The sequence below is a fragment of the Xiphias gladius genome, chromosome 22, assembly GCF_016859285.1.
Source record: "Xiphias gladius isolate SHS-SW01 ecotype Sanya breed wild chromosome 22, ASM1685928v1, whole genome shotgun sequence".
NCBI classification, from domain to species: domain Eukaryota; kingdom Metazoa; phylum Chordata; class Actinopteri; order Istiophoriformes; family Xiphiidae; genus Xiphias; species Xiphias gladius.
The window spans coordinates 17,220,589-17,232,355 of record NC_053421.1 but is presented as its reverse complement, the minus strand read 5'-3'; the positions used below and the strand labels follow the sequence as shown (position 1 = coordinate 17,232,355).

At 42.2% G+C, this 11,767-nt stretch overlaps 1 protein-coding gene across 1 annotated transcript; it reads left to right on the top strand.

Annotated features, from left to right (window-relative positions):
- Window positions 1–883: 883 nt before the first annotated feature.
- tuft1a (tuftelin 1a) lies at window positions 884–11,372 on the top strand. The gene is made up of 12 exons (XM_040118515.1): window positions 884–1,108; window positions 6,636–6,713; window positions 7,681–7,773; window positions 7,883–7,969; window positions 8,079–8,129; window positions 8,269–8,355; window positions 9,161–9,271; window positions 9,398–9,621; window positions 9,711–9,816; window positions 9,922–10,005; window positions 10,205–10,299; window positions 10,496–11,372. Exons 1-12 carry the CDS (start codon window positions 1,049–1,051, stop codon window positions 10,566–10,568), a joined length of 1,149 nt encoding a protein of 382 aa, XP_039974449.1. The 5' UTR covers window positions 884–1,048; the 3' UTR covers window positions 10,569–11,372.
- Window positions 11,373–11,767: the final 395 nt, after the last annotated feature.

Genomic DNA, 11,767 nt, shown 5'->3' with positions numbered 1-11,767 from the left:
AGTTGTACGTACAGACTGGAGTGAAAACGTCTGTGCTGTATTAACCCAACCACAATAAGGCAACGTTGACAAAAACCAAGAGTAGCGTGATGTTTGTTCACCGTGGTGAGCAAGAGGCCACGTCTTTGCGAATGAATTTGAATACTGTATGGAAATTAATAAAAACAAATGCATACCTGCAACTCCAGAAAACACATTCAAAAACATTACAGTACGCTTTGGAAAACGGTGTATGGTATGTGTGATTTGTAAATAAGGGGCCACACACACACACACACACACACACACACACACACACACACACACACACACACAAATATATATATAATTACATAATTTGTAGGCTATTTGTAATAATATGTCAATTCTGATGAGAGATCCATATCCAAAAATAACTTGTCTCTAGGAAAACGCCCTGAAAGAAAGTCTTAAATCACTGAATTTACTTCCCATTGCCTCGTAACAGGAGACGCTTCTTAAACAGGTTCAGTCAGGGGTTTAACCTTTTTCCATCCATGATTTATCGGTAAACATTTAGCTGGAGTTGACCGTCCAGTGCAGACCGAAGGGCTGAGGACATTCACTTGTTTCACGCCTAATCATTAGCCCACTGGGGCTGAGGTTAGCTAGCACCCCCCGTAGCGCTGCCTTGTGATAGTCATGATGTTTCCCGGGAGCTGTTGCGCCGGAGGCGGCGAAGGCGCCTCCAGCGGCGTCCTGACCCTCCCCTCGCAGCTGCTCCCCGTTTCCACAGCTCCCTATTTGGCCGTTTCGGCGGGTCTGTGGGCGGGCCGCCCGGTTTCGTTGCGCACTCCCCGCGGTGACGCGACGAGAGAAAGGTATCCCAGTGTGCCGCGGGGCGGGGAGAGGGGAGGGGAGGGAGCAGACGCACAAACACGTCCGCCGGTCTGGATACTGGACAGAGCCGCAGCAGGGAGACGCCGGAAAGCCCTGACGGAGGAAGCCTGATATAGTTCGCTGTTATTTATTTGTTTGCTTGTTTGTTTGTTTGTTTGTTTGCGGGGTATTTATCACATTTCTATCAAAGATGAACGGGGTGACGAGAAGTCTGTGCACATTTGAGGACATCAGAAATCAAGAATATGGGGTGAGCTACTCGATATTATTCACATATCTGTCAAACTTCTTACTTTAGTCTAGTCCATGATGAGTAATCATATATTCTGAATCATTTAAGCAACCAGAAAGGGGAAAGACATTCAGTCCTCAGTCCTATTTTTTGCCCAGCCTAATATTTGGATCTGTTGGTCATTTTTCAGTTAAAAATAATTCTATGTTTCAATTTCATTTTTAGCCTTTATTTCTCCGCATGACTGCTCAGTATTGTGGACTGGATTTAAAGGCTCTGTGCGATCTGAGTTTCTTCATCTGCTCTAAGTGGTGTGTTTTCTGTTAAGTCTCTGGCCTTATGTCTCTAACCCCATCCCTCCAAGTCCCAACACTCACATAAAGACAGCAGCTCAGAATTAGTCCAAATACCATATGTGCCTGTCACAGGTGCCTTCTGCCCACATCATTTATGGGCTTACAGTTGCAGTTGTGACAGACAGTTGCTGGACCTGTAAAAGCTTTGCTTGTGCACTAAGTGCACCACCTGTGCATGTTAAGTTTTGTTAAACAGGATTAAACAGCAAACTTGCTCGATTTACAGCGCATGCTTTGCTACTCGATACTGAGCTCTAATGAGAGCTCAGCAGCTGCTCGTGTCACGTACAATAAAATAGATGGGCTTTATCCCCTGTCTGTGGCAGTAATAGCTTAATCATTCACCTCATCTGAGAAGGCAAACTGTTAACCTGCCCTGTGGCTTATGAGGTTGCACAGCAACATGACACTTTCCCTTATCAGCAGCCTCCTGCTGAGCTCGCTCAATCCAGCAGCAGATCAATCCACTGAACTCACATCAGATGATATTCTTCAATGAATGATTCTACAGAGAACACTTTCAGCCATGATTACGTTTCATAAAATCCAACTGAGTGTGATTAGAGCCAAATTTGAGAGCCAGATTATACAGTTGTGTCAATGGTTTAGACTTAAATATCACTTTGTGTTGTATAACTGTACAACTGCCAGCAGAAAAGTCAGTGCGTACAAAGGGCAGCGACACTCATACCCCTAATAAACTGATTAACTGTGTGGAGGAATGTGTCGTGAAGCAATATGCAAAATTCCATATTTGTTCAGCATCTGTTTAATCTATTGTACATTACGTTTTAACACGCGAATGATAGGACATTTTTATCAGCAGAACACAAATTCATCATTATCAAAGTCAAATCCAATAGTCAAATAGTCCCCCACCTACAGCATTTACATATCTGATATGGTTATTCAGGTCAGTCTAGACAAAGCAGACAAGGTATTTCAGCTCTACATGTAACACACCATGACGACTGTGCAGGACTGAAATTTATGAATAAAAACAGTTCATTTATTTTGTTATTGTTTATCAGGTCTATAAGGATACATGTGGAGAAGGAATGTGCCTGATGTAGCAGAGAGAGGCCTTCAGTGTTGATAAGAACTTTTACAGGAGCTGTGATGTCCTGAAATAAAAACAGAGGAGCAACCAGCTATGGATTTGAAACAAAATGTTCTATAAAGTTTATTATACTTTGACACTTGTGGCACAATTTCTCCTCCCTAAAATCCCAGAATATTGAGAACATTCCTTTTTTTTGTTTTGTTCAGGCACTTTTTAAATTATTATCCCTCAATACAGACATTTAGTTTCCCCGCACTGAGTGACTCAACACAGTCCCTCTGTCCTTTCCCATTCTCAGTCACGATGTCAGTCAGGAGTGTCTGACATCACTGGCTGGGAATCGGCCAAACATGACAATTAAATGCATCTACGTAGAGGAATGACTGGAGCATTCTGGAGCACACCTGGTTTACACTCCACACAGAGCCGGGGAAAAACCCAAAGACATTATTACTGATGGAAAGATGATTGTAGAAATTATATGGCAGCTCTCACTTCATGACTCTGAACCATGTTCCTGGACGAGCTGTTTACCTTTCATGGCCCAAGCCATTCGTGTTCTCACACAATGGTAATACACACGCAAACCACCCGACACTTCACTTCACGCCTCAGCTCCTCTCTTCCCTTTAAAATGGACTTAACCTTTAACTTAACCATTAAGTTTATACAGACTGTTGGCTGACTGAAGGTCCAGGCCTCAGTCAGCCAGGCGATAACAGTCTTCACTAATCTGGAAAATAAAGCTCATCTGAGTCAGTTGTTCTAAACCTGCTAAAGGATTTAATCCCAAAAGAGAACATAATTAAAACTAGGGCTGCAACTAACAATTATTTTTATTATTAGTTAATCTACCTATATTTGATCAATACTTTAGTCTATATAATGTCAAAAAATTCTACTCATAATTTCTCAAAGCCAAGACTGACATTTTCATATTGCTTGTTTTGTCCAAACAACAGTTGAAAAAAGTTTAATTAACTATAAGTCTCAACTTTGAATTTTTTATTTAGGCATAGTTTCATGTTCAGCTGCTTCTGTTGAAGACAACTTTAAATAGGGATGTGGGTTATGCTAATGGAAAAAAAGGATTTCTAGATAAACATGTTTGTGAGGTACTGAAACCCTGGTATCGTAGGGGCACTACGCTTAGGGCCTCACAGGCCGACGATTACAGTGCAGTTGGACAAAAGACAAAAGTGACATCTGTCCAGCAAGTAGCGGAAAGCAGTGCATGAGAGGGACAGAGTGATTTAACAGATGGCAAAGTGAGTGACACTTTCTTGAGAAATGTTCTTGTCCCGCATTCAGCAGCTCTGATGGTTTACTAGTAACATTCTCAGGGAAGCAGTTGCGCCTCAGCTATTTTAACACAGATGATTTACCGGCCTCCTGATGCCAAAGTCCAAAGCAAAAGCGTCTTCATACCATTTAAGCCTTTCACCCTGGGCGTACCTGTGATCTTTTTGTGCCCATAGTCGGTGCACCCAGCATTGTGGACGCAGTGTGTATGTGTGCTTAGTTTCAGGTTTCTGCCCGGTTATCAAGGTAGTGTGTACTTTGAGTTAATGTGTGTGTGTGTGTGTGTGTGTGTGTGTGTGTGTGTGTGTGTGTGTGTGTGTGTGTGTGTGTGTGTGTGTGTATTTTCCCGCGTGTGAGTGGCTGTGTATGTGTCGTTGTGTGTGAGCAAATCCAACCGGTCCCTTTGTTTGTGTTGCCAGGAAATCTAGTATTACAGGCTGGCTTTGAAGTTGGTATAGATGGCATTTTGTGTGTGTGTGTGTGTGTGTGTGTGTGTGTGTGTGTGTGTGTGTGTGTGTGTGTGTGTGTGTGTGTGTGTGTGTGTGTGTGTGTGTGTGTGTGTGTGTGTGTGTGTGTGTGTGCGTGATTATAAAAGAGAAAACAGACAGAGAGACTAGCATGTAAATGGTCAATGGCAGAGCAGGGATTAGCAGTCTTTGTTTGGTTGTCTATGAAGGGCCAGAGAAGTTGTATAATGATGGATTCCTTCTTAACAAACCTCTCACTGTTCCCTGCCTCCCCCCTCTCTCTCTTTTCTTCCCTCTAATCGCTGTGACCTATTTGAGCTTTCAGGTGTCTGTAATCTGAGAGGAAGCATGTTGAACAAGAGGGGAATTTTTTTGCTTTCACTTCGCTGACTGTTTGTCGTAGTTGGACCCCACCACAACTATGAGGCTATTTCTGCTACTTTCAATATTGTTCTTATGCCTGGTCACTTTCTTTTCTTTAACTCTCCTGTCATTTTCAGTCTAACCTGTCCCTCTCTTCCCTTTTTCCATTACCATACTTCCTGGATAGATAACCAGCAATCATAAAGGCCGTCTGTAGTCTATACAATACTTGGTTTTTCTTTTATAACCTCTCACTGCTCTATATCATGGCATTATGCAACACGGCCCAGTTAACTTCCCCTGTCTGGCTAACATCAAGACCAGGGCATTCTTCATATCAGGCACCAGGGTTTCTTTAAAGTAAAAGTTATTCACTTTGAACAGCAAAAACAATTGAGTTTAAAAGTTCAATCTTGATTTTTGGAATCAGCAGTTCACAACGATCTCATGTCAAGGTCCATTTAGTAGCTGTTCTGGAGCTTTTGATAAGATCGCATGATTGCAAATGTTCATATTTCCATTTTTATGTGGGCACTTTAGGGACTTCTTGCCCAGGTTGGCTTAAAGGTGTATTTATATCTCAAAATACTCAGAAAAAAGAATGAAAATTTGATATAATTCCATGATTATCAGACAAACTCCATCTGCTGAAGAAGATCATGTGATATGATCAAAAACTCCAGAACAGCTACTAGTCTAACCTCGGAGTGACATTATTTTGTCAAGTGCCAAAGCAATCTCTTTGACAGTCTAAACAGGAGATACAAGGTTTTGTACTGCCATACATTTACCAAAAGAAAAAACAAAACAGAACGTATAACTGTACAAATGGCTAAATAGGGACAAACAAATAATGATACACATACATCCACTCAAATACACTTCATCGCCTTATAGAGAAATGCATGCACACACATACTGTGATCAAGATCATCAGCAACATAAGTCAAATTCCGAACATTCCTCTGTTATGCTCTACCACACCTATACTTTTTAACAAATAGACCAATATAATATATAACCAATTAGTGTGTGTGTGTGTGTGTGTGTGTGTGTGTGTGTGTGTGTGTGTGTGTGTGTGTGTGTGTGTGTGTGTGTGTGTGTGTGTGTGTGTGTGTGTGTGTGCGTGCGCGCGTGTGTGTACTGTTCTGTAACTGGTTGCATGTTCGCATTTGTTTGTGTTTACAGTATTTAACCACAGGAGAACACTGCAGCCATTTCTTCTGGTGATGATAGTTGAACAGCAGGAGGACACGGGGGATACAAAAGAAAATAAACAGAGCAATTTGTGTTGGCTGGAGTGACTTATATAATGTTTTTGACCTCCTCCCTCACATCCGCATACTTGTCTTTGCACACACACTCACTGGGTATCACTTAAAAGGGGGTTCCCTGTGCTGGAAGACACACACCCAGTCACATCCTCCTCGTGACTTTTTCCTGTGGCTTCTCTCCTGCGACCAAAAGAAAAGGTTTGAAGGCTTGTGTGTTTTGCTTTTTCAAGTGTTGGTCGAGTATTTCATCTGTGCATTGTTTTGTCTCCGACTTACTCCTCCCCAGTCTGTTGTTCGCATGCCAGATAGTTTATGGCTACTGGGAGGTTTTGTTGCCATGGAAATGTTCTGACGTGCTTGACATTACATTTTCTGCCCACTTTCCAAGAAATCCACCCACAGCTTCCAATTGGCTTTGAGCGGCTGGAGAGTTTCCGCCTAAGTCCCTCTGACGTCCACAGGACACAGTTTAAATCAAACAATCTGTGTCTGTGCAGCTGTGAAAAACTTTTGCTCTCTCTCTTACGCTTGTACCCCTCTTTCTTACTGGCTGCACCCCCCTTTCTCCCTCCTTCTCTGTTTCGTTGAGTGAGTATGACTCAGTCTCTCCTCCTTTTTTCCCCTCTCCTCCTCAAAATAGTCCACCATCAGTCACTCCATCACATAACGGTCTCTTTGTGGATTCACTTCATTTGGTCCTTTCTTCTTTGCCTTTTTCAGGAGGGGTGCAGGCGACTACGGCTCACACTGCACGACCAGAGCCAGGCAGCGCACGGCACAGAGCAGCATAGGGACAAGGTAAGGACTTCCTGCACCTGATAACTTAGGTTACACTCAGGAATGTAACACCAGAGCAAAGAACAGACCTGGACGTCAGAACAGTAGGAGACAGGGGAAAGTGCTATTGGATAGCAGCATGGAATAAGATTTATCAATGTAGTTTAAATACATGATTTGGGTACTTGAAGGCAAAGTATGTGGTTTAAGATAATGTGCTATTATTTTTAAATTGACATTTGACGTTGTTTAATGGATACACTGTGTCGTATGTTTAAAGACATGAGGGAGAGTAATCTGCCATTTATTTGATGAGGAAAAAAAAAAGTAGCACTATTTTCTTTTTAGGTGAAGGTGCTGACAATCAAGCCATACTGGGATCTGACAGTTCAGACAGTTCAAACTCATAATGTCTCAAGACAACCATTGTTTTACAAAAACTTACGCCAGAGTTACATGAAAAAAGGGGGGACCACCAGAGCAGCGGAGTCACATAACGTCTCCCCACCTTCTTCTGTGTGTCCCTCCCTCACTCGCTCTGCTTATGGTTTTGACCAAGTCTGTTTAGACTTGCAAAGAAGCAGCAGATGTTTATGGGTTGGTCTCCACTGTGATTATGGCTAAATGTTTCTGCCCCCCTGATTACAGACGCTCATTGTCAGTCACACACACAAAGGAATAATTTGCTGAGGACACAACAGAAGCAGTTCATTCAGTTTTGCAGGTTATTAGTTTAATTGCATTACTCATGTCGTTCCCAAGAGATGTTTCATAATGTTTATTTAACGGACTTACCCTGGACAGTTCTTCTAAATGTTGTGTTGCAATATTGATCACAGACATAATCCCACTCATGTTCTAGTGTTGCCAAAGCACAGTGACATCACTCAATTTCAGATTTGCTCAGGATGTTTGGAAATGTATCACACCCATGCTGAAAGGACACAGTCCATGCCGCACTTTTAAAGCTCTGCTCTCCACTCTCCAGCCAGTCGGACGAGCATTTGCACTGGTGCAGCCGGCCAGTGACAGAACAGTTTTGACGCCTGAATCTACAGAGGAGCAGGTCGAAGTTATCAAGGCGAGTGGGGCAGATTTGCTGTTTATGATTGTAAGAAATGAATAGTCTAATAAATAAATTGTTTTGTGGTCATGTTGGTGTTTAACATCCATGTCTTTCCCTGTTCCAGGTGTATCTAGAGGCCCGCAGACAAGAGCAGCAGAAACACCAGCAGAGCCTGAAGATGCTCTCAGATGAAGTTTCACAGATACAGGAGGTCAGTCTCTGGACAGTATCTCTCTCTGACTATCATGTATGTTGAAATATTATAAAAATATTAATGGTAATATCTCAGTGACTCAATATTATGTCTGTGTTTCACTCAGGTTAGGTATTGCCTGAAGACACTGAGGGAGCAGATGGCGGCCAAAAACAAGGTAAGTCTATTTTGAGCTGTTTTGTTGCGGCTATACCATTGTTAACCTTACATCCTGTGTGCTTAATGCCATTTCCTCCACTTCTCCCATCTGCATCTTTCACTCTTTCCTTGCTCACTTCCTCCTTTTCTCTACCCAGCCACACACAAACGGGTGGAAAGTCGGTTATCCCTTCAGAAAGAACGCCTCATCTGCACCCAAGGGAGGAGCTAAAGCTAACGAACAGGTCAGCAGTCTCACGCGTGACCGACCTCTATTCGAGGTTTTGTGTACAGAACATGTGTGAGTATTTTCCGTATGTCGGAGCAATGCACATATCAAATCTCGCGTATCATGGCCGCAGTCCACTGTGTGTGTTTTCCTCTCGACGATATGTGTCAGTATGTTTCGTCTGACGCCTGTAAAGCAATCACGTCCCCGAGGCACACAGATAGAAGGAGGTGTAATGTTAAACAGAGACAAACAGAGATGTCATACAGGGTAAAACAGTGCCAAAACTGACAGTGAGAGAGTAAATATGCTTTAGCACCCCGCTGTGTATTAAAATGTGTCAGAGAGCTGTTCCAGCACACACTGTTCCTCCGCCTTCATGTGTTATTGTCTTCAGGCCCTCCTCATTGTTCCCAGCATTCCACAGATGCTTCGTCCTTTAATAGTTTTGTTGCTGTCTTTGAGCCACGTACTGTTAGAAGCCACTACCTTTTGCATATCAGCAATGTTTTGTTTTGTAGCAATGACATCATTGTGTTTGCTTTAACTGTTAATGTGCAAATTATAACACTTATCTGTGATTCATGCTATGGCTTGTTCACAGCAGTGTTACAGAAATAGGAGGGAAAACAGCTGTCATGATGCAAATGCTCCAGTGACGCACACTGACACACCGGTTTTCTTTATGACATCCAAACCCACTTGAGCTTGAACAAAATAAAACAAGATTTTATATTACATCATCATCAAAGTGTCTCTCTGTCCTTCTATCTAGCTACCTATCTATCATTTTGTAAAACGCTTCATTCTTTCTCTTTTAGGAAGCAGAGGATGAGGCGGAGAGAACCAAGCTGAGGGAAGTCAGTAAGCGCTTATATGCACAGCTGCAGGAAGCTGAGAAGAAACACCAAGAGGAGAAGGAGAGGCTGCAGGTAAGACACACACACACACACAGCATATTTTTACATTCATTATGCATCATTATCAATGAATATACACTGCATTTCAGTTGAACCAAAGCGTATTTTTAAACAAACTAAATTCCCTGTCTCCTCCAGGCTGAAGGCAGCAGGCTGAGGGAGTGTCTGAGCGACCAGGACGAGAAGTTAAAGACCGCAGAAATAGCCAGCGGGAGGAAAGACAAGCGCATCGAAGAGCTCCAGAGGTTGCTGGGAGGGATGGAGCAGGAGAGCGCCACCCTGCGGGAGGCAATCTGCAACCGTGAGGAGGAACTCTGCGAGCTGCGCAAGATCAGAGAGGAGGGCCAGAAAGGGGACCAGAGGTCAGCTGATAAATACACACACACACACACACAAACTCTCTTTATTAATCACAAGTCTGCTACACAGTAAATGTCTGTTGATTTTTTAGGGCTGAACAGTTGGAGAAGGAGGTGGCTATTCTAAAAGAAAAGATTCACCATCTGGATGACATGCTGAAAAGCCAACAGAGGAAAGTCAGACACATGATTGAACAGGTGAGATGCACATGTGTGAGATTCTGTAAAGCAAACACATTGTCTCGGTGTTCATATTTGTGCAGGATTCACTCACTGTTTGACTGTGTGTTTGCTTGTCTTTAGCTCCAGAACTCTCGCATGGTGATCCAGGAGAGAGATCGCGTGATCAATGACCTGGAGGAGAAAGTGGCATTCTTGGAGGCTGAGGTGAGGACTGCTTATTGTCTTGATTTTTATGGCATTTCTGTGGAATTTAGAATGAAGGGTCAGGGATAAATGAAACTGAAAGACGAGAGAAAGAAAACAGCTCCTACTCCTAGAAGATGCAACCACTGTTTGTTTAGTGTCCATATTTATTTTTAATCTTACTGGTATTATGTGAACACAACTCTGACCTCTCCTGCAGAACCGGGAGATGCATGACCAGATGGACTACTTCCTAGGAGGACAAAGGTCAAATTCCTACCTTTCATCAGAGCACAACCCCCAGATTGTCTATAGGTAACTTATTTTGCCCTTTCTTTTCAGATTTTTCACCAGCAGGTCGCAGACATCAAATATACATACATGCAAACATACACATAAACTCACATACATTCAAATATCCACCTAATCTAGTTGTACATCTGCATAAGTTTTATACTGTAGAATTATTATCTGTCCAAACGACTGATTTTTCTTTTTCTTGTTGCCACAGTAAACCAATCAAGCCGTCCACCTCATCTAACAAACCACTCCCTTTCATCAAAGTCATTGAGATCAAGTCATGAAGCGACTGTGCGGAAGAAAGACACAGTTCTCAAGTGAAGGGATCCGAACAACCAAACCTTTACAGTTCAGACTGAAACCAGGCAGCAGCTCTACTACCACATCTGAACACATGCCTGAACATTTCAGATGTCAAAGCTGAGCTTCCTGGTCTCTTACTGCTTCAACACTTCCACTAACCACAAACACTCTTAAAGGCAACTGCGTGGTGTTCGGCAGCACACATACACTGGGGTCTGTTGTGTGCCTTTGCATAATGAATGAGTGTGTTTATGTTAGCTTTAATGTAGATGCATTAAGTGTACTGATGCACCTGATGTGCTTTTAGGTTTTACATCTAATACAGCATATTGTATGCGAGTGTTTCCTAATACTGGCCTCTTTTGAGTTCATGGCATCTGCATTGTTGTATCAAAACACAACTGTTGTGCAAAGGGCAGATGACAGACCTTTTGCCAACGTGGGTAATAACATCATAAAGTCAATATACAGTAATTTAGCACCAGTATACTATAGCTAACTAAGCTTTCATGATGGATCAGTTTCACTTAAAAATCATTAACCTGATGATCTGAGTCACTCATACATGACTGTTCACTTTGCTGAGTGACTGGTATGATGCTTTTAACTTGTAAATACTGACTGTAGCCTATATAAGGTCAACACCCTACGTTGGGCTGAAAAGAGCCGTTTCTAAGTAACAATATAGTTTTTAAGCCCCAAACAATGTGGCAACATTATCCTTCTGCTTCTTCAGTTTCATTGTGAGGAAGCAGAAGGAAATATAAAAATGTTTGGTAACATTTCCTCTTCGTAGAAGTGTCATTATTCTCAATATTTCTGATGAAGCATTTCAGTTCCCTTCCATTGTGTATGGTCACCTTGTTTTGTACATAATTTTAATGAATGTGATTTGATGTTTTAATTTCTGCCTAACAAATTTATCCTTTTGTATTTATTTATATTAAATAATAGACAGATTGTTTGAGAGAGGAGATTTTGTATGAAGTTTGTTCTATTATCTGTGCTTGTGGTTCTCAGAATAAATTACTGAAAAAAATGCTTGCTTCATTGCTTCATTTCCCTTCTCACTGGACTCAAACCAGTAGAATACTATGAAGGGAGCACCCTCTTCTGGACACTATTCACACAACAAATTACTATAACGTGTTGACTGAATGTAAGAACATAGTACAGTAAT

Bases quoted from the DNA above. Each gene is read 5' to 3' on its own strand.
- tuft1a (XM_040118515.1), top strand. From the start codon at position 1,049: ATGAACGGGGTGACGAGAAGTCTGTGCACATTTGAGGACATCAGAAAT. The intron at 7,774-7,882 runs GCGAGTGGGGCA...TCCCTGTTCCAG, and splicing joins AGCAGGTCGAAGTTATCAAG to GTGTATCTAGAGGCCCGCAG. The intron at 10,300-10,495 runs GTAACTTATTTT...TTGTTGCCACAG, and splicing joins AACCCCCAGATTGTCTATAG to TAAACCAATCAAGCCGTCCA.